The following is a 19,556-nucleotide window of genomic DNA, read 5'->3' as shown; positions in this document are numbered from 1 at the left end:
TGAACCACCAGATCAAACGGCCGGTCGTAACTCTAGAACTGCTTAATGGATACTAAGCTGTAGTATCAGTTGGGAGATAAGATTCCAATAGATAGAAAGTAGATAAATATACTAAAGGCGTACTTTTAAGGAAAAAAAAGACTTATTCCCCTTTAACTTAGACCGGGCAGATATAAGTCTTTAAAGAATAGCTGAACCACGAAATTGCAATCGCCAAGCTTGACAAACTTGGAGTCGGTGGAAATCTCCTCGATTGGTTTCAATCATATCTGACCGGACGCCAGCTGGTGGTTGCTTTGGGCGATTGTCGCTCAGATAGTTTCCGCGCTTCGTCTGGTATACCGCAGGGTAGCCACCTGGGGCAATTGATTTTCCTGCTTTACTTCAACGATGTTCACCATGCAATCGATGGACTACGGCTATCCTTTGCGGACGATCTAAACATATTTCTTGTCGTCGATAAGGCGGCCAGAACGCCTGAAAAATTTCACCGACGTACATTGCTTGAAGGCACTCTACTGCTCTCTCGCGCTTCGCCGTAGTTTTGTAAATGTTTTTCGTCGTAGTAGCTGACGCGCATATGCAAGATAAGTGTATTTTAGTCCCATGACAGCAATCCGATTTTTCGTTGTGATACTGTTTTGTTAATTACCTAGTTATTATTGTAGTGACCACTGGTCACACTAGTTTTAACCCTCTCCCGCCCATGGTGTCTGTGGTGCACCATCAAATTTTGCACCTTCTAACCTTCATCGAATTGTTTCAACAACAAAAAGGAATATTGGACACATCTTTATGGTACCATTAGACTGGAAATATAATCAATTTTGAGTACAAATAGTGAAACTATTGAAAACAATCAATTAACTATTGATTTACAATCAAAAACTTTTTTTTTCGTTTTCCACTAATTTTGTCTATGCCAAATAACTTTTGTTCTAGCATTTTTCTCAAAGATGATTCCTTCCTATTGAAATCTTTGAAAAAAGTCGTGGGCGGGAAAGGGTTAAAATCATCATTAGGATTACAAACAAACTGTTGATGTACACCATAAATAAACAAATAGAATATGTTCTCTCTCACCTCAAGCAGAGGCCTGTGTAAAACTAAGAAATTACCGGCTTTTGTTACATGTATAAGAAGGTCTGCCTTTCGTGATTCTGCCTTTTGTGATTCCATCTTGCGTAAGAGTCCCAAAACAAAACGTCCAATCGTGATCAACTAGGGTGTGTCCCGCGGCGAATGCAACTTGTTGCGAGAAAATCGGATGAGAATTACTACATGCAAAGTTGGCTAAAGTTTTTTCGTTTGTGCACACACATACACACGGACAGACAGACATTTGTTCAGCTCGAAGAGCTAAGTCGATTGATATATAACAAGGGTCTCCGAGCCTTCTATAAGAAGTTCGAGTTACAGTCAAGAGCTAAAAGTAGAAATGATTCTAAAACGCCGTTCATTAAAAAGTGAAATGAAATAAATTAGGCTGCAGCAAATATTGTTTACTCTCTCCTCCCTCCCTCTATATTTCGAGGAAATTCAAAATTGTAACGGGAAAGTAATAAAATAATGCACTTTCATAGAAAACTCTTTAGGTTATGAGTTTTATGATTAAGTCAATTTTTTTTTCATGTCGTCAAGTTTTAAGACTGATGTATCAACACGAAATTTTAAGTAACCGTTCATACAAAAAAAGTGCCCAAACATCACTGCGATTATTATTGGCTTATTGACGCCATCTTGTTCCCAATGGAACCGTCAAAAGCGGAACCAAGTACCAATTCGTGTTGTTTTCTATTTTCACCCATAAGAAGCAATCGAAAAGTTCAAGTGATGCTGGTGTTATTTTTACGATATCATTCATTTTCATACGTTGCCTTTTCGACAGTTCTTAACTTTGTGCGGCCGTGAAACATGGAAGTCAATTGAGGCTGATCGGAGAGCTTTCGGAGTATTTGAGCGTAAAGCTCTACGGACAATACTCAGCGATAAACAAGAGAACGACATCTGGCGGCGTAGCAAGAATCACGAGTTATACCAGGTGTATTCGCGAATACGAAGGTAATGCCTCTACTCACTTTTATGGCAAAAACTCATTGCTATCTGTCAGACTGTGCGTGAAACATGGCCGCCAATCACACCTTCTTGTTCCTCTACGGTAAAATCCCATAATACTATCGACAGACATATGATTTCCGCACAATGATTTTCGTATCACGCTGGACGCGTACAGTGACAAGATGACACACATCTTTTATTTCCACCGTTGTATCTATTTGACAGCTTGTTTTGAAACTGATTCTACCGCTTTCCAAAACTATATGTTTCATCAAAATGTATAGAAATCATAAACTGTTACTACAGATTTTATGAGTAGTATACAATATTTATCCATATTTTTTTGAATAAATTGTGAATTCACGTCAGCAGTTCATTCATCGATATAAAAACGTCATAGTTTCCAATTCTTCGTATGGGTATTTTAGCAGAAATATGAGAGTTCTTGCAAATATTCCGCAGGGCAATTATTTCTGCGGACGTTAATCACTCTATTCTATGGTTTGGGGTGATTTCAGTGCAAACGTCACTGATCGTTTAATTCATTCGGACATTTTGAAGGATACAGCCAGCACCGTTCAATTGGGTCATAGATCCTGTAACAGGTTTATTCGGACACGGAGCTCCGGGTTTTCCAAACACTTATTTACTTCGCGCTGACTACCGTTTATTTCTGCACTCCACGTTTACCTCCACGAGATCCTCCTCTCCTATCCTCCTTCCCTCTCCAAACACTAAAGATCCAATTTTGAATTTGTCCAAAACAACGGTGCAAAACATTCTTCCAAAAAGTAGATGCTGACTCATGGCAAATCAAAGAGCCCGCATCCTTCCCAACCCCCAGACCTCATTCCAATTAAAACCCATGGGATCCTTGCACAAAATGTTTGAAATCACACGATACAGAACTCAAACCATTGAATATCATGCAAAAGTGACGGTAGATCTTTCCCGAGAACAACCCAAGAACTGGCAAAATCAATAGGAAGACATCTTCAGAACGTACAGTCACTCTCAAAATTGAGCGTACAGTATGGATTAGTTGACTACATTCGAAAATTTCAAAGGAAATTAAATGGTTGGCTCGGTTGTTTTTAATGCATATCATTATTCACCCCTTCCTTCAATGTATGCGTACATAAAATTGTTGAAATTTTTTCTCTAAAGTTCATTAATTTGAAAATAATCTCAAAATACGCCTATTAGATGTGACAAAATTGAGCGTACAGTGAATTTTTTTCCATATAATTTCTTATTATAAACACGATTCATGTATTTTAAAATTGTTTTTTCATGATTATATTTATAATAATAAACATCCGCTACTTAAACATTCAATGTTTTGAAATTAAACCATGTTTTAATCAAAATGGCGAACAAGTAAGATGTATAAGCAATGGTATTTAACAATTCAATGCTGCTGGGCAAAATAGATGCTTTAAGATATGGATTTCACCGGAATCGTGTCTTATATATGATAGATAATCGAAATCGAACAAGACATACGATAAATTTGGGAAAATTCAGTCGGTAAATGATGAAAACAGATGTAAACATACAGAGAAAACGAAAAATGTTAGGAATGACATAATTCAAATTTAGTATGTCTTTAACTTAAATTTGTTTTAAAGCTCGATTATTGTCTCAGGTCTATCATTAAGAGTAATATTATTGAATCCAATCATTCACAGTCAAATTCTAAAAGTAAAAGGTGCATGTTAAGGTACCGAACATAAAAACGACTTTTCAACCCCGTAGAGCACTTCTGATTGAATATTGAAAAGATTGCTTAAAATCGTAATTTTATAATTAAATTTGGATTAAATTCCACGATATGTTACCATAAGGGATACAATTGGATGATTTCCATGTGGCAAGTGAAAATAAACTTTTTTACGAGTTCGGCAGCTTATTTAATGATATCTTGGTGAATTTAAATGATTCAACCAAATTTGTTAGTACGGTGACTGAGTCTTCAAATATAAATTGACGTCTTATAATGTATCCGTCTGCCACTCTTTCATTAATATTATTATTAATGAGTGTCCTGAGCTTATAAGCTACCTATAAATCGACTTTTTAATAAAGTTATACTTAATTTGAAATATGCCATTCCCAACATTTGTCGTTTTCTCTGTATGTTTACATCTGCTTTCATCATTTATGGCCCGTTTACATATGTGCTAGTTCTAGCGGACAATGCACTATCCGACAATACTAGCGCGAAATTAGCCTAATGTAAACGCTTGTTAGCCAAGACAATTCCTGTTTACATTATGCTAATATCGCGCTAGTATTGTCGGATAGTGCATTGTCCGCTAGAACTAGCCAATATGTAAACGGGCCATTACCGACTGAGTTTTCCCAAATAAATCGTATGTCTCGCTCGATTTCGATTATCTATCATATATAAGACACGATTCCGGTGAAATCCATATCTTAAAGCATATATTTTGCCTAGCAGCATTGAATTGATAAATAGCATTGTTTATACATCTTACTTGTTCGCCATTTTGATTAAAACATGGTTTAATTTCAAAACATTGAATGTTTAAGTAGCGGATGTTTATTATTATAAATATAATCATGAAAAAACAATTTTAAAATACATGAATCGTGTTTATAATAAGAAATTATATGGAAAAAAATTCACTGTACGCTCAATTTTGTCACATCTAATAGGCGTATTTTGAGATTATTTTCAAATAAATGAACTTTAGAGAAAAAATTTCAACCATTTTATGTACGCATACATTGAAGGAAGGGATGAATATTGAAATGCATTAAAAACAACCGAGCCAACAATTAAATTTCCTTTGGAATTTTCGAATATATTCATCTAATCCATGCAGCGCCGTAGCGTGTGGTTGGCCAGGTTGGCCCCCGCCAAGGGCGCCAATCTTTAGGGGGCGCCGAAATCGCGGATTAAGCTAAAAGAAAAGACACATTTATTTAGTTTGGGGCCATTTACTTAACAACTCAACTGACTGTGGGTTATTTCAATGATAGAGATATTTGCTTTTATTTCCACATCAACATGTTATATGGATTGGTTTTAGTTTCGACTGCTATTCCGATTTCTTAAAGGCTTTCGAAACCAAGAGGTCAGTAGAATAAAAAAACAACAATATTGTATTATACAAGTTATTTGAAAATCATGAATTTTGATTCCAACATTGTGTGAATCGGATTATTTCAAATTTTAGCTATTACATATTAGGGCCGCCGAGGGATTTCCGGAACCATAACGTTTAATAGCAGTGAGCACAATTTACACTTAAATTCATTGGTTTGAATTTATTCAGGTGGATTAAGTGGATATTTAAAGGATTACATCCATAATAAACCGATTGACCAAATTCAAAAGTGACTTTTGTTCTTATATCCGGAAGTATTGGTGTGGATTTTTGTGTATATTTTTTTTTTTTTTTTTGAGATTTTGAACATCGATGAACCAAGAGTTTTCATTTGATTTAATTTGTCACAACTGGATCCAGTGGTCCAAGCTATCGAAAGACCCACTCCGAAATTGAATTTTAGGTTCAATGGCAATTCCCGGCTATTAACCAACCAACTGCGAAAAATGGTTTTCCCTGATTCGACTAGATCCGTTAAAAACTCTGACCTTCGACCATCTCACCCCAGAGTGGAACTTTATTAGCCCAGTTAGGTTCAGAAGTGGTTTCAAACCACCGTCAGACCCACTCCAGAATTGGATTTTCCTTGGCCCGAATAGTTCCGATAACGATTCTGATCATCGACCGACGCATTTTAGAGCTTAGAGCTCTAGGGGAACTGTTCCGATATCCATCTCACTGTACATATGTATATCCATCTCATCGCTAAACAAAGAAATACGGCACCAAATTCGTCGCTTCTTTTTGTCAACATGCGTGCTCACTGCTAAAAAAAAAAATAACGAAAATAATAAACAAACCAAATTCCTTTCCATTGCTTTGTTTTTGATGGGATGAAAATAGGAGCTATGAGATGAAGTGGCGAACCGTTCCCCTATTTACTCAACTAGAGTTAGCAGTGCTTATGCTCTGAAAAAAAGCCTCACCATTTTTAATGAACTTCCAACACGGCTCTGGAAGGTCCCTTACATAATTTGTGAAAAAATCAAAAAAGTATCACCAAATTGAAGAAAATCTCTGGAGAATGTTCTGCAATTCACGTGACGACCTTCAGGAACTAATGATTGCAGAATATGAATGTTATTTAAAAATGAAACCACTAAACCTTCTAATTTTACTTTTTGGTGAATTTCAAATTGTTTCTGAATGTTAAATGTTAAATGTAAAATTTTCATTTTTTTTATTCGTAAGAGAGGGGCGCCAAATCATGGTTTCGCCAAGGGCGCTGGCAGTTCACGCTACGGCTCTGAATCCATGCTGTACGCTCAATTTTGAGAGTGACTGTAATTGAAACAAATAATGGGCTTACGAATAATTATTTTGCCAATGTAGTGAAAAATATCATCTGGAATTGCAGAAAAACGAATTTTACTCAGTCAGCTTGCAAATGTTTGTTTTATTTCATATGTCAAACGGCGTATTTGACATTTCAGAACAACAAATTATGTTCTGTTTCGTACAATACAACGGTCGCAGGGCAGGGTACGGGAATCATCGTGCTATCGTCATACCAGCGTGATTCTGGGTGACAGACATATGATTTTATGCTGTACAGTGATATTGGTATCATATATGTGTCACAAGTATAAGGAACTGTCAGACTGTGCGTGAAGAATTTACCTTCGTAGCCGCGAATAAAGGGCTGGATATTGTTAAGAGCGAAGATAATATTCAGTAGAGAAACCGGGAGAGGTCGTAGGCTTCGTGGAAAGCCGCGTTAAAGAGGACCTGAGGGCGCTAAACGTTCAAGCCGACTGGAAGCGATTGGCCAAGGATGAGGATACTCCATCCGACGTAGGCTCATCGACGAGGAACTATAGCCCTATTAGTATTAGTCCGTGCAATACAAAATCAAACGTCGATCTTCATCAAACGATAAAGAACTACCTTTATCTGGACAGTCTAGGAAGAAATAAACCAGAAAATCCACTGCTATCTGTTGAAGATCAGCGTTGCTTACATCACTTACTCTTCGCAAAGATGCACGATATGAAGCCGGATTGTTTGGCGATACGACGACATCAGTCTACCGGATAGACGATCAATGGCACTGTATCGATTTCAATGTCTGAAAAAACAAATAGAGATATATTCAGAGCTGGACACGGCAAGCTAAGATAACATAATACATCGAAAGACAATACATCAGAAAGCCCAACGAAAAAGGAACAGTTTATCAGATCCGTCGTCGGTCCCGTAACCAACCCAAACAAACCTTTTAACGTCAGAATAGTGTGGGATGTAGCCGCTAACGTTCACGGTACTTCGCTGGATTCCGTTTTTCTGAAGATACCGGGATCTCCTACGTTCACTGCTCAGTCCTCGTTATACGGCTACAGTTTCGGGAAGGACATATCAGAATAACTGGCGATATTCGTGAAATGTTTCACCAGGTGCTGATCAGAGCTGAAGACCAATTCAGGCAATGCTTTTACTGGGCGAATGAACGTGGCGAAAGTGAAGTGTATTCCATCCTGGTCATGACATTCGGGGCATCAATATCAACCAACAATCATACGATAACTAAAATATTGTTATATTATCGCGACTGGAAAAGCAAATCCGCGAAAATTGCGAAATCCGCGACTGTTGTAGCAGCCCTAAAAAAAGTCGAAAATTATCGACTAGTGTTTCCGATGAATGGATACATCGTTTCATATATGAACTATAGTGATTAGTGATTGTAAAAAGATGTGGAAGAATTCGGAGACGAGCCAACCTCGGGCTGAAAGTCTCTTTAATAAAGACACAAAAAAAAAAGAAAGATTTGGAAGGGGTAATTTGACACTGGGGGATAAATTTATCCCCCAAAAAAGAGCGAATAGGCAAACCAGTCAAAATCCATAGTGAAAAAATTGGATGTCGCTCCTCTGGGTTCTTCACAGTCCTCGACGTAATTGATAATGGTAAAGCTTTTGACATCATCCCTGTAGAACAAACGACAAAAATGACGTAGAAGTCGGGAGAGATCATTGAATATCGTGAACAGTTGTTTAGAGGTCCGAGATTACTTCCTTATGGTGCACCAGAGGTATTGAAGAAGCATTCACACTAGGTCGATCCGTTTTTCATAGAAACCAATGATGTTGATATATAGACTGTAAACCCTAATGTTTAAAGGAATTTCTCTATAAAACACATTCAAACTAAAATTAAATAACGTTACATTTGCGTCACTGCTTCAAGGTCCAACATATTTAACAATGTCGACAAAACATAATACACTGATTTTAGCATATAAATTCGTGCAAACATGGTGGATAACAGATGATCCCGATTTTCCTAATAAAGTCATAAGGAGTTATGCATTAAAATATATGTTACATAGTTGCAAGGTCATTCTTACCGTTAATATCCGGATCCGCCGATAGTATTTGCTCAGACAAATGACCAATCCCGATGTGAAGGCTAACACTAAATGTGGCGACAATCGTTCCAGTTGTCCGTCGCCCAGAGCCTGTTTTACCATGTTGGGGAAACCAGCCACGTAGACCCAAAACAGATGCCATTCGTCCTAGAATTGGAATGAAGTTAGACATATTTTTTTTTTCCTCGTTTGTCGGGTGAAGATCACTGCGTCCAGATTTTAGGATTTTAGGACATATTTGAAAACGTCGAAAAACAAAAGTCGTCTTAAGTGCAAGCATACAAGCAACATATCGCTCCGAGTCAGCCTTGCTAAACTTGATTATAATTATGTTCAATCTTACATAATATGTCTAGTTACTATGTGCAGATAACATTATCAATTTTTTTAGCAAATATAAATTATTCAGAATTATTATAAATGTCAAAATAAGTTAAAATATTTAGATCTTGCAAAATAACAGTTCTGTAAAGACTTACCTCTTCTTCCAGCCGACTGAAATCAATGTCCTCCAAAGATGGTAATTCTGGATAATAACCTATCTTCTGCTTTTCCGATAATGTTTCGAATATAACAGACAATCTTGCATAATTGTACAAAATGAATGAAGCTCCTACAAGAAGAAACATGTTTTATGTAGTAAACTGACAATTGAAATAACAAGCGCATTTACCCTTGCTAGACTGATATTTATCTTTTCTCATATCAACCGGACTCGATGCTTTAGATTCCAGCATGTCGACAATGGCAGCCGACCGTCCCAGACTAGCGATCGTTTCCTGGAAGTGTCGATGATCCCTTACGCGTATTCCATACTTATGCTGCGCAATCAGCTGCATGTCATTAGCACGTTTTCTGGAAATTATTCAAATTGGATTTACCTTCCTGTGGTATTACTTTATATGATAAATATTACTTGACGTAATCTTTTGCGTTGATAAACTGTGATGTTACCGGCCCACACACAAGTTCAAAAGCATTGAATTCCTTATTGCGATTTCTCACGATGCTTATGATTAGTGTGGGATTTTCTGTTGGATGAATCATTTTGAATCCACCGAAATCTAACAAGTTTTTAACTACTTTTTGTACGGTTGAAAGTCGAAAATCCGTCATGTTGAAATTGTCTGAAGAAATTTCATCTACGTCACTAATAACAGAAATCTCGCTTGAAGGTTCATCTCCAAACCCCAGCTTGTGGTCAAGAGCTTTCTCTATACAGTAACGAAAGACGTATTCACGTTTCAAATGAAAAGCTATAGATGAACTGAACATTTTTATGTTTTCTAGCGGTAACTTCCATTCTATACTTTCTTCAACTAACGATTGCACTGCAAAGTCGGCTGTATCGATTCTTTGGGGCTCAATAAGTTTGACCACGATGTCGCCACATTCCGACAACTGTCTGTTTTGATAACGCATCGAATACCGGCTCGTATTGAACCATTTTTGCACGAAGTTTTTTAAAACGTCGTCTAGCTTCTTGAAGTCTTCCATTTATTATAATTAACACTAGTTTTTCAGTACCAGTAGGTAGTTGCATAGATTAAAAAATAATTAGTTTAAAAGTGATTGTATTTATAATTATATTTTAAGAGTTTTTCCAATGAAATAAGCACAGGAACAACTGTTAGCTTTGTTTACGTTACTGAGCGTTACGTTGGTTCAACTCATTCATTTAATTGGCGGACGTGACGGTTGGGAGAGAACTGGTGGGTGGTGAATATGCGAACGTGACCTCTTGTTGACATCTCGAACTTTTCTTATCAGTGTTTTCGTTCGTATCCCATCCATGCATACTCAGCAGGAGACGGGCAGCAGTGAGCAGTGAAAACTTCAAAGTGCAGACGATAAAGAACGCAAAATCGTAAAAAAAAGGTTTGCATCAATTATACGTGCAAAGCGATTCCATTTCTGGCACATCTTAATCTGATTAACTTCACATAGGTCGCACTTTCGATGAAGATCCATTAAAACATTCCAGATTTTGAGAAAATGTGATACTGACGTGCTTTATACATTGTGAGTTCTAACTAAAGCTGGTATCATCCATTTGCAATCGAAACAGACGAGAAATTGCTTATCTTTCGCTAGAAAGTTCCATAAATTATAATCAGAATACGCGGCACACGAAACCAAAATGAGCTCCAATCTAACGCAAACAGTCCTGTTGACAGTGAAGAACATCACCGGCATGAAGAACGCGACGGCGTCCGCTGGGGGAGTGGAATTGCCCGATAACAAACACTATCCCGGCAATTCGGAGAGTCTGAACTTTCTGTTTATTCCGCTGGCCGTCCTCATCACAGTGATGCTGCTATCAGTGATGGTATATTCGGTGATTGAAAGTAATAATAAAATAGATAATTATACATTTAAATTTTCCAGGTATATCTAATGGCAAGGAAGAAGCATACGATTTTTAACAAGCACGTTTACGTGCCTAGTTTCTCGTTCGATTCATCGGATCTTGAAGACGACAACGATTTGGAAACGGAACACCTGCTGAAGGGTAAGCTCCGCCTAGATGAACCTTATTTCAAAGGAATCAACAGCAACAAAACTTACACAGGTGGAAACGAAATGTACGCCTAAAGACTTATATTTCTGGTTAATCTCTATTATTATGTTGTTGCCATATTAGATGTTTCCAAATATGTAGAATAGCTGCTCATGTTAGTATTACGAATTAGTATTTATTCGCAAACCAAGCATAAAAACATACACCAAAAACATTCCACTTAAACTTTGTGATAAGTGCTTTTTTATTACGTTTGTTTATTATTATGAATTCGTTTAAGATACATACTATTGACATAGTAAATTAAGCTTTGGTTTGACTAAGATCAAACAATTGCTAATATTTGATATTTCTACTTGTCATTATCCGAACTTAATATCCGTGATGTAAGGTCGTAGAATCCGAAAAATATAGCGCCTCCTAGTGTTATCCATAGCACTCGAGGAACGAAGCCAGCAAAGATTCTGAAATAGAAAGAGTAAAAACATGCAGTCATTTTTTATAAGTGCAATAAATAGAGGTAATAAACTATAGAGGAAGATTGTCGTCACTGGCGAAACATCTTTTGCTGGCGAAGATAGGGCACTAAATGTCAACGAAGGAAAAATCAGTACGTTTTGACAGATAGGTACCCAACATGTTTGAGAAAGATAACAAAGGGAACCGCAGCGACAATCGTCCTCTATAGTTTATTACCTCTATTGTGCAATACTATTAAATTCATTACAACATCACGGGAGGTCTTCGACATGCTGCTACTTGGACATGCGTTCTTTTCGGCTCATTATGAATGAAATATTAAACCCATTATCTTACCCTCGAATTCCACGTTCTCGATAAATGCCTCGCAGTATCCTAAATGCGCTGATTTGCCTCACTTCGTTCTGGTCGGCCAACATGATTCTAGTTTTCACCACGTCGAGCGGTGTCGTAAGACCGGCTGCAATACCTCCGGCAATGGCACCGCAGATAGCTACCGACACCGGCGTTTGTGCAGTACCCGTAACCGAAGTCCAATTCAGTTTCAAATATTCCCACAGTGGGAACTGTATAAATGAAAATGGCACTTCTCGCATGATGGTGGTTCCGAATCCACGATACAGCCCTCTTCGGAGGCCTTCCGTTTTCAGCGCATGGTACAGTATCTGCAACGATGATGTGTTGTACTTAACGGAAAGAGCTTGCCTTCGCTGTTTCGCAATTTCCACTGGTACGCGGATCAAACAAGCCACTATTTCCGCACATGCTGCCGATGCCATGTGAACATATGGCTGCTGTGACTTAGTTGCCATAGCCCCCAGATGTGATTTCAGTCCATCATATGTGCAGAAGAACAGAGCTGCCGTTGGGGCACTACCGGCAGCAGCAGGTGCCAATCCCTTATAGATGCCGCGGAAGCCACCGGATCTTATGAAACCTCGCTCGCTTTGAAGCCGCGTTTTGATCGTATCTATTGGAAACAAGGCAACATCTACAACCAACCCGGCGACTCCACCAGACTGATCGGAAAAAAATATGTTTTCAGATTATTATTTGGGTTATCATCAAGCTTCAAATTCATACTCACTATCAGTGATGACCAATAAACATAATCCGCAACCGAATGAGCTTTAGTTTCTAAAGTCATGTTAAACCATTACTTCACAGCGTATTCAAATTATTTTTATCGAATCGTGAAATGTTGTTCAAGTGTGCTACGCCTGATATGCTGATATTAAATTTTCGAAATTTTCCTCTATATGCTTTGCTGATGATATGAACGATTTGAACCATTTGAACCCTTGAACCGCATCCGCATGCAGACGAGACAGTTCGTGAACGTACCTTATGCACGCGGGTAAACTTAGAGATGCCGTAAAATCTCGATTAATTGATTAGTAACTAATCGATTACTCTCGATTCAAAATTAATCGATTATCACAACAATGAATCGAAGATTATCGAACACTGAGGAAAATGGACGTATGATTTTTAATCAAACAAACGCCTTATGAAAATTTGCCACAATCGGTATGAATTTCAATAAGTTGCCTTATGAATGATAATTTTCATTTGAAAAAAGTGAAGTGCGGCAGACTGGGTTCGAACCATGGACGTCGGGGTCGGGAGGCCGGTATGTAGACCACACGCTTATCGACGCTTGATTACTCAGGAAAGTAACTGCGTATAAGAATCACTGTTGGTGGAATAATCAGTCGAAGATTCATAAGGCGCCAGTTATGAATTTCGATAGTACAGTTCGCTGAGTGAAGTAATCGACATCTATAAGTAGTCGTAAAATCCCGATTAATCGATTAATAACTAATCGATTACTCTCGATTCTTGTCGATTATCGAATCGATTCATCGTTGAGAAGTAATCACACTTAAATTATTTCACAGATTTCGGTGAATTTTGCTTCAATTCACCGAAATCTCAACAGCAGAATTGTTCGGTAAACATTTCACCAAATTTTCTGCGATTTTTTCTTTGTTCAACTGTCAAAACCACCGAAAATCTGTAAAGTTATTCACCGAGCAGTTCTGCTGTTGAGATTTCGGTGAAATTTCACAAAAATCTGCGATTTATTTCAAGTGTGATCGATTCGAATTAATCGATTATCACAACGATTAATCGAAATAATCGATTAATTTGCGAGATCTCTATAGGTAAACTCAAGACAAAATTTACAAAACGACTTATCTGCTCTTGTAAACGAAGATTCAAACGACGATTCGACGAATATGATAGCTCTCCCACGCGAAACCATTACGTGCCATTACCATCAACAGGTAGCGGCAACCTTCACCTACCTATTGGTGGTGTTGGTTTGCGTGGGAGAGCTATTAGATTCGTCAAATCGTCGTTCGAATCTTTGTTTACAAAAACAGATAAGTCATTTTGAAAATTTTGTCTTTAACTCATCTTAAAGGTATAGTCTCACACCTCGGGAATTTGGTCCGCGTATTTTTTCCCATGTGTTTTTACACTGACAAAAATCCAATCATATCCATTATGTGTGGCACACATAAATTTTGACTATAGCATTTCCCACATAACAGCTATGTGAATTCGCATAGCATAAATGTGAAAACACACATAACCGTTATTAACTAATAACCTTTATGTGGATTCTTTTATAGCGGGTGATTATTAACGCACACATGAAATTTATTTGTAAATTTCTTTAGATTTTTGCCAATAAAAATGTGTGGATTTTTATTAGTGTACATATGCGATGTTTTCGGGATTTGGGCACGGAAAATCAAAATCCCGGCCAAATTTAAAATGCACGGGGTTCAAAATCCGGCGGAAAATTTTCCCGAGGTGTAAGGTAGCCTTAAGGTCTGTCTCATTTCGATAATTCAAGACAAAATTTTGAAAACGACTTATCTGCTTTTGTAAACAAATATTTAAACGTCGATTTGACGAATCTGATAGCACTTCGACGCAAACCAACGCCATCAACAAGTAGTCGAAACCTTCACCTACCTATTGCAATGTATAAAAATGCACGAAATAGTGAAAATAATACTGGCAGCACTTGAACTTTTTGCTGGATGCAAAAAGTAAACAAGTCGAAATGGAACCGCTTTTAACGGTTCGATTGGAAACAAGATGGCGTCTTCGCCGGTCTCTTATTCTAGTGCGAACACAGGTTTCATTTTTAGTAAACAGCGCACCGATGAAACGTCATTGTGTTCATTCAGTGCATATTGCGTTCATTTACGACCCATTATTTTGCGTCGGTCTATTAGGTTCTGCAGCATGACGTCACGAATGAATTCGGTCCTCGTCGAATGAACTTTTTTGACAGTTCAGTAGTACTTTCCACTGACTCCGACAAGGATCGAATTCGTGATTGGTTGGCTGCCCCCGAGTCCAACGCGAAGTACTAGTAATCAGTCATCAGTTTGAGGTTAGATACAGACGCTGCAGAACCTAATTGGACGTTAGGCCTTTTCACGAGACGTTTAGGGCCGATGCCCACGTAGCGGTTTTTCAAGCTGCGTTATCGCTGCGTCCACGCAAAGTACCCAGCATCAAATGTACTCATGCAAACGTATACGTGCGCATTACTCTATTTGATGCTGGGTACCTTGCGTGGACGCGGCGTTAAAGGTAGCCTCACACCTCGGGAATTTGGTCAGCGGATTTTTTCCCCATGTATTTTTGCATATGCGATGTTTTCGGGATTTGGGCACGGAAAATCAAAATCCCGGCCCCATTTAAAATGCACGGGGTTCAAAATCCGGCGGAAAATTTTCCCGAGGTGTAAGGTAGCCTTAACACAGCTTAAAAAACCGTTACGTGGACATCGGCCCCTTAAAAGCAGCTCACAAACAGGGTTTGCGGGCCTGTTCAGTGGTTGTAAGCTGAGACGAGACCTGCAAAGACGCTGCTTCTTTTCTCTTGTTTTGACACTTGTTCTTCTTTTCATCACAGTTGATCATCGAGTTTCAACTGTTTACTTGACTGTTTCACCTAAGCCCCAGGTGGACCCTTCTGAGCACAATAAAAGTGTATCCAATTCACGAAATAGTTAATTCATTTTCATAAGGATTTTTATACCGGGAACAAAACACAGCTTTATTACTGATTATTAACAAGCTAAACGGAAGGTTTGGAATACTCGTTAAAGTAAAAAAGTCTTGGTAAAACAAAAATGATGTGGAATATTTTATTTGGGATACCAATACTTTCACTCAAAAAGCTGCTGGTTGCACCTGACAGTTCGTGACAGCAGTTGACTGGCAGCAGCTGAAGTTACATTTTTTCCTCTTTGCAGGTCTCGTCTCAGGTTGTAAGCAAGTGCAGTCTCGGCGCCGTGTCACATGAAAAGGCCTATTGTAAAATTTGTTTAGTGTGTGTTTAATGCGTGAGCGCACTCGAAAACGTCGAAAACCGATGCGATGATGACACTTTTGAAGATTTTTACTTTACATTCGTAAATAAAAATACAAGCCACCTGTCAGCATCAGCGGATGAATCATAATTAATCGAGAAAGTTAAAAGAAATTTCTTGTTGTATTTCGAATTTCGCAAGTTTTGATTCTTTCTCGGTAAATACCGTAAGTACAAGTTTCTACATCTACTACCAAATTATCCCAAAAGATCCCTGCTTACAGAGAAACTGTCAGAAAACAAAGCGCAATGTCGGGCATGCCAGATCAACAATTTCTGTGGAACATTTTCCAAAAAGTGGACCGCGACAGAAGTGGACATATATCGGCCGATGAGCTACAGCAAGCACTATCTAACGGCACGTGGAATCCGTTCAACCCGGAAACGGTTCGTCTGATGATCGGAATGTTCGACCGACAGAACCGTGGCAGTGTCAGCTTTCAGGACTTTGGGGCACTTTGGAAGTACGTCACCGATTGGCAGAATTGTTTCCGCTCCTTCGACACAGACGGTTCGGGCAACATCGACAAAAATGAGCTGAAGCAAGCGCTGACGGCTTTCGGGTATCGCTTGTCGGACGGATTATACGATACGTTGATCCGGAAGTTTGATCGATATGGGAACGGCACGATACTGTTTGACGATTTTATTCAGTGCTGCGTAATTTTGTACACATTGACGTCAGCTTTCCGGCAGTACGATACGGATCAGGATGGCGTGATAACCATTCACTACGAACAGTTCCTCAATATGGTCTTCAGCTTAAAAATTTAACTGGGTAAATTTTTGAATGCTTTCTTCTACGCCATCCGCTACACCATTTAAATTTTAAGATAAATGAGAACACTTGAAGTGAGTTAAATCTTAAATATGCTTCAAATTCATTGATTTTTGTTAGAATTTGTGATACATGTGGATGTGAGCGTCTATTATCAAATATGTATTGGCCTTCAAGTATGGGAATAAAAATTATCAACAAAAGTAACTGAACAAAACTAAATTTGACAAGATTAACACATACCACATGGCGACAACTTTTGTATGCGAACAAGCCCAAGCTTTGCTTATTCTACTGAAGGAATAAGGTAAGGTATTTTTTTTAAATGCTTCAATTTACACGATATATTTGTCACTCTTGTGCAAGTATCGAATATGTTGCTTAAAATCATGCTTAAGTACCGTTAACTTCAATGATGTCGCTGGACAAAGTTATCAATTATGTTTCAGTCAATCATAACTTATTAAATTCTGAAGCAGGACAGCAGGACAACAACAAATTTCATTCCTAATCCAATCAGAAATCGATCAAATCTCGTCCTTGTGGTTGTTTGTTAATTTTTTTAAATTTGTCGTTATGATTTGACATAATGTTATATTTTTATACTAAGACAGTTTATAACAATAGTAAAACAAAGAACAGGATCAAATATTACAATTGCCAAATTATAACAAAAATTCTATCGATGTTGATGGGTTATTAATAAAGTTTTCTACAATACAAATGTTTGAATAAAATATTTAATAGTATTTCATTGAAATATTGTCTTTTTCAAAATCGAACAGCACATTATTTCATATCCGATAGTATTATTATATTACATAGGACTGTTATGCATTTATGGGAAGTGATTATGTTTTTTGCCATTCAAACCATTGCGAAAAACACACTTTTAGTTAGCAGTGGCTCGTGAATATCCTTAAACAAAAATGAATTCATAGAAATGCGAACTCAAGAAAGGATTGTAAGAACAAATGTAATGCATTCATCATTGTATTCAATGGATGCGTCCAGTAAGTATACTTTTTGCCTTTCTCGTATACTAAGATTTTTTCGCATGAACTCAGTATACTGCCGTCATACGCATATTTGTCCCATGTTTGGTGGGATTTCTTATGTACATGGGACAGTTATGCGTATAACGGCAGTATAATAACGATATGATCACCAATTTTAAAACTAAATTGCGCATTTCGTGGATTATGCTAGTGACACACTGGTTGTATAAGTACCGCAGTAGAAAATTCTTGAAATGAGTGCCATATGGCATTATTGTCTTTATCAAAGATAGTCTTGCAATTATTATCATGGGTACAAATACCACAAGTGCATCCTTAGTATTACTCGGACCAAAATCTTATTTCCTGATGATTACATATCTTTTCTCGATAATTTGAATGCGCTGTTATGCTGTTAAAGTCCAAACATAGGTAATGAAACAAATAATTGAAGGATAATTTTATTCCATTGTAATATAAAGATAGATTTCGTAAACTTTGTACATTACACTGCATTCACTGGGCATTTCACCTATAAAAAGAATGTGATTTGAAACAATTGCAATGTTTTCGTTAGTCTAATAAAGCACGATGAAATGTGGAAAATATTCCTTTGTAAAAATAGTGTTTTCTATACTGCTCAGAAAATCGTTCGTAAAAAAGGAATATGTTGCGATATATCGCCAAATTAAAATAAATTGAGTGGTATTCATTCTTTCTACAATTCCTCATATCGGGGACGCGTTTTTAGGAATACGTAAACCACTATGCACATCAGGAACACACCACAGATCGGAAGCACAATCGTTTTGAGCTGTTGCTGGATTTTCTGATTCTCTTCCCGTCGCTCCTGCTTCTGCTTGCGGGTTTCCTTGGTTTGTCCTCCACGCAGTTTTCTCATTTTGCCTGGTAGTGGTAAAAATGCTGATATTCAGTTCTAAAACACAGTCAAGATAAGATTAGCATATTCGAAAGCAAATCGCATGCTGTGGTGGTGGACCTAGCTTCAAAAAGTGCCACGCTGGAAGATCCAAATCACCGGCAAAATAAAATTATGTCTCTCTGTAAACATTGAATTCATGCAACTAACTTACCTGATATATTGAAAAATGCCGAAGAATAATGAAAAATAGAAACTGCTATTGAATCTTGTTTTTCTTTGACAATTTTTATTATGATTTGTGATGTTGAACTGTAAAATCGACTAATGCTTTTAAGTGTGCACTCGAGGGAGAATCGAGGGTGCAAGAAATCGGAGAAAACTTCGCACGAATAACAACATCGATGACAGAAAGACTTTGACAGTTGAGTAAAAAAAACAATATCGTAACATTCGTTACGGGTAACGTTCGTTACATTGATTATTAATTTAGTACAATAATGATTTTATTCATTTTATTAAATAAATATTTATAGAAAGTACTAGAACACGCAGTTTCACGAAAGATATTTAAATCATTTTCAGTTGATTACGTTTTTTTACGTAGGACTTACGTCTTTCTTATATATTATATCAAGACAAAATTTTCAAAACGACTTATCTGCTTTTGTAAACAAAGATTCAAACGACGATTTGACGAATCTGGTAGCTCTCCCACGCAAACCAACACCACCAATAGGTAGGTGAAGGTTTCCGCTACCTGTTGGTGGTGTTGGTTTGCGTGGGAGAGCTATCAGATTCGTCAAATCGTCGTTTGAATCTTTGTTTACAAAAGCAGATAAGTCGTTTTGAAAATTTTGTCTTGATATATATACAGTGTGGCGTTGAAATCAAGGATACCGCGATTCGGTAGCGGAAAGGTTATGTTGGAAC

General features: G+C 37.7%; 5 protein-coding genes across 9 annotated transcripts; 2 read left to right on the top strand and 3 right to left on the bottom strand.

Annotated features, from left to right (window-relative positions):
* Positions 1 to 8,342: 8,342 nt before the first annotated feature.
* On the bottom strand, positions 8,343 to 10,212 carry LOC134220245 (DALR anticodon-binding domain-containing protein 3). Its single transcript, XM_062699245.1, has 5 exons — positions 9,479 to 10,212; positions 9,236 to 9,417; positions 9,042 to 9,175; positions 8,542 to 8,709; positions 8,343 to 8,477 (listed from the first exon to the last, which is right to left on the bottom strand). Exons 1-5 carry the CDS (start codon positions 10,057 to 10,059, stop codon positions 8,358 to 8,360), a joined length of 1,185 nt encoding a protein of 394 aa, XP_062555229.1. The 5' UTR covers positions 10,060 to 10,212; the 3' UTR covers positions 8,343 to 8,357.
* An 85-nt stretch (positions 10,213 to 10,297) lies between these two features.
* Positions 10,298 to 11,423, top strand: LOC134220247 (uncharacterized). Of its 3 annotated transcripts, none has more exons than XM_062699248.1 (4): positions 10,298 to 10,440; positions 10,510 to 10,584; positions 10,657 to 10,891; positions 10,951 to 11,423. In XM_062699248.1, the coding sequence occupies exons 3-4, from the start codon at positions 10,703 to 10,705 to the stop codon at positions 11,155 to 11,157; spliced, it is 396 nt and encodes a 131-aa protein (XP_062555232.1). In that variant the 5' UTR covers positions 10,298 to 10,440; positions 10,510 to 10,584; positions 10,657 to 10,702; the 3' UTR covers positions 11,158 to 11,423. The 3 variants fall into 3 exon arrangements, with proteins under 3 accessions (XP_062555232.1, XP_062555231.1, XP_062555233.1); XM_062699247.1 differs by having other exon boundaries at positions 10,631 to 10,891; XM_062699249.1 differs by having other exon boundaries at positions 10,376 to 10,437; positions 10,509 to 10,584.
* On the bottom strand, positions 11,304 to 12,845 carry LOC134220246 (S-adenosylmethionine mitochondrial carrier protein homolog). Its single transcript, XM_062699246.1, has 3 exons — positions 12,651 to 12,845; positions 11,900 to 12,582; positions 11,304 to 11,547 (listed from the first exon to the last, which is right to left on the bottom strand). Exons 1-3 carry the CDS (start codon positions 12,708 to 12,710, stop codon positions 11,436 to 11,438), a joined length of 855 nt encoding a protein of 284 aa, XP_062555230.1. The 5' UTR covers positions 12,711 to 12,845; the 3' UTR covers positions 11,304 to 11,435.
* A 3,085-nt stretch (positions 12,846 to 15,930) lies between these two features.
* Positions 15,931 to 17,505, top strand: LOC134227816 (programmed cell death protein 6). 2 transcript variants are annotated; one of them, XM_062709494.1, is made up of 2 exons: positions 15,931 to 16,134; positions 16,178 to 17,505. In XM_062709494.1, exon 2 carries the CDS (start codon positions 16,217 to 16,219, stop codon positions 16,739 to 16,741), a length of 525 nt encoding a protein of 174 aa, XP_062565478.1. In that variant the 5' UTR covers positions 15,931 to 16,134; positions 16,178 to 16,216; the 3' UTR covers positions 16,742 to 17,505. The 2 variants fall into 2 exon arrangements, with proteins under 2 accessions (XP_062565478.1, XP_062565477.1); XM_062709493.1 differs by having other exon boundaries at positions 15,933 to 16,134; positions 16,192 to 17,505.
* Positions 17,506 to 18,179: 674 nt separating this feature from the next.
* On the bottom strand, positions 18,180 to 19,052 carry LOC134227818 (single-pass membrane and coiled-coil domain-containing protein 4 homolog). 2 transcript variants are annotated; one of them, XM_062709496.1, is made up of 2 exons: positions 18,838 to 19,052; positions 18,180 to 18,649 (listed from the first exon to the last, which is right to left on the bottom strand). In XM_062709496.1, exon 2 carries the CDS (start codon positions 18,642 to 18,644, stop codon positions 18,462 to 18,464), a length of 183 nt encoding a protein of 60 aa, XP_062565480.1. In that variant the 5' UTR covers positions 18,645 to 18,649; positions 18,838 to 19,052; the 3' UTR covers positions 18,180 to 18,461. The 2 variants fall into 2 exon arrangements, with proteins under 2 accessions (XP_062565480.1, XP_062565479.1); XM_062709495.1 differs by having other exon boundaries at positions 18,180 to 18,680; positions 18,838 to 19,041.
* Positions 19,053 to 19,556: the final 504 nt, after the last annotated feature.

Source organism: Armigeres subalbatus, chromosome 3 (assembly GCF_024139115.2).
Source record: "Armigeres subalbatus isolate Guangzhou_Male chromosome 3, GZ_Asu_2, whole genome shotgun sequence".
Taxonomy (NCBI): domain Eukaryota; kingdom Metazoa; phylum Arthropoda; class Insecta; order Diptera; family Culicidae; genus Armigeres; species Armigeres subalbatus.
The sequence above is the reverse complement of the archived record's forward strand: the minus strand, read 5'-3'. Positions and strand labels throughout refer to the sequence as shown.

Excerpts from the sequence above, each read along its gene's own strand:
- LOC134220245 (XM_062699245.1), bottom strand. The coding sequence starts at position 10,059 with ATGGAAGACTTCAAGAAGCTAGACGACGTTTTAAAAAACTTCGTGCAA. Across the intron at positions 8,710-9,041 it reads TCAGTCGGCTGGAAGAAGAG|GACGAATGGCATCTGTTTTG; the intron begins GTAAGTCTTTAC and ends TTCCAATTCTAG. Across the intron at positions 8,478-8,541 it reads GGCGGATCCGGATATTAACG|GAAAATCGGGATCATCTGTT; the intron begins GTAAGAATGACC and ends TGACTTTATTAG.
- LOC134220247 (XM_062699248.1), top strand. The coding sequence starts at position 10,703 with ATGAGCTCCAATCTAACGCAAACAGTCCTGTTGACAGTGAAGAACATC. Across the intron at positions 10,892-10,950 it reads TGATGCTGCTATCAGTGATG|GTATATCTAATGGCAAGGAA; the intron begins GTATATTCGGTG and ends TAAATTTTCCAG.
- LOC134220246 (XM_062699246.1), bottom strand. The coding sequence starts at position 12,710 with ATGACTTTAGAAACTAAAGCTCATTCGGTTGCGGATTATGTTTATTGG. Across the intron at positions 12,583-12,650 it reads TTTATTGGTCATCACTGATA|TCTGGTGGAGTCGCCGGGTT; the intron begins GTGAGTATGAAT and ends TTTTCCGATCAG. Across the intron at positions 11,548-11,899 it reads CGAGAACGTGGAATTCGAGG|AATCTTTGCTGGCTTCGTTC; the intron begins GTAAGATAATGG and ends TTTCTATTTCAG.
- LOC134227816 (XM_062709494.1), top strand. The coding sequence starts at position 16,217 with ATGTCGGGCATGCCAGATCAACAATTTCTGTGGAACATTTTCCAAAAA.
- LOC134227818 (XM_062709496.1), bottom strand. The coding sequence starts at position 18,644 with ATGAGAAAACTGCGTGGAGGACAAACCAAGGAAACCCGCAAGCAGAAG.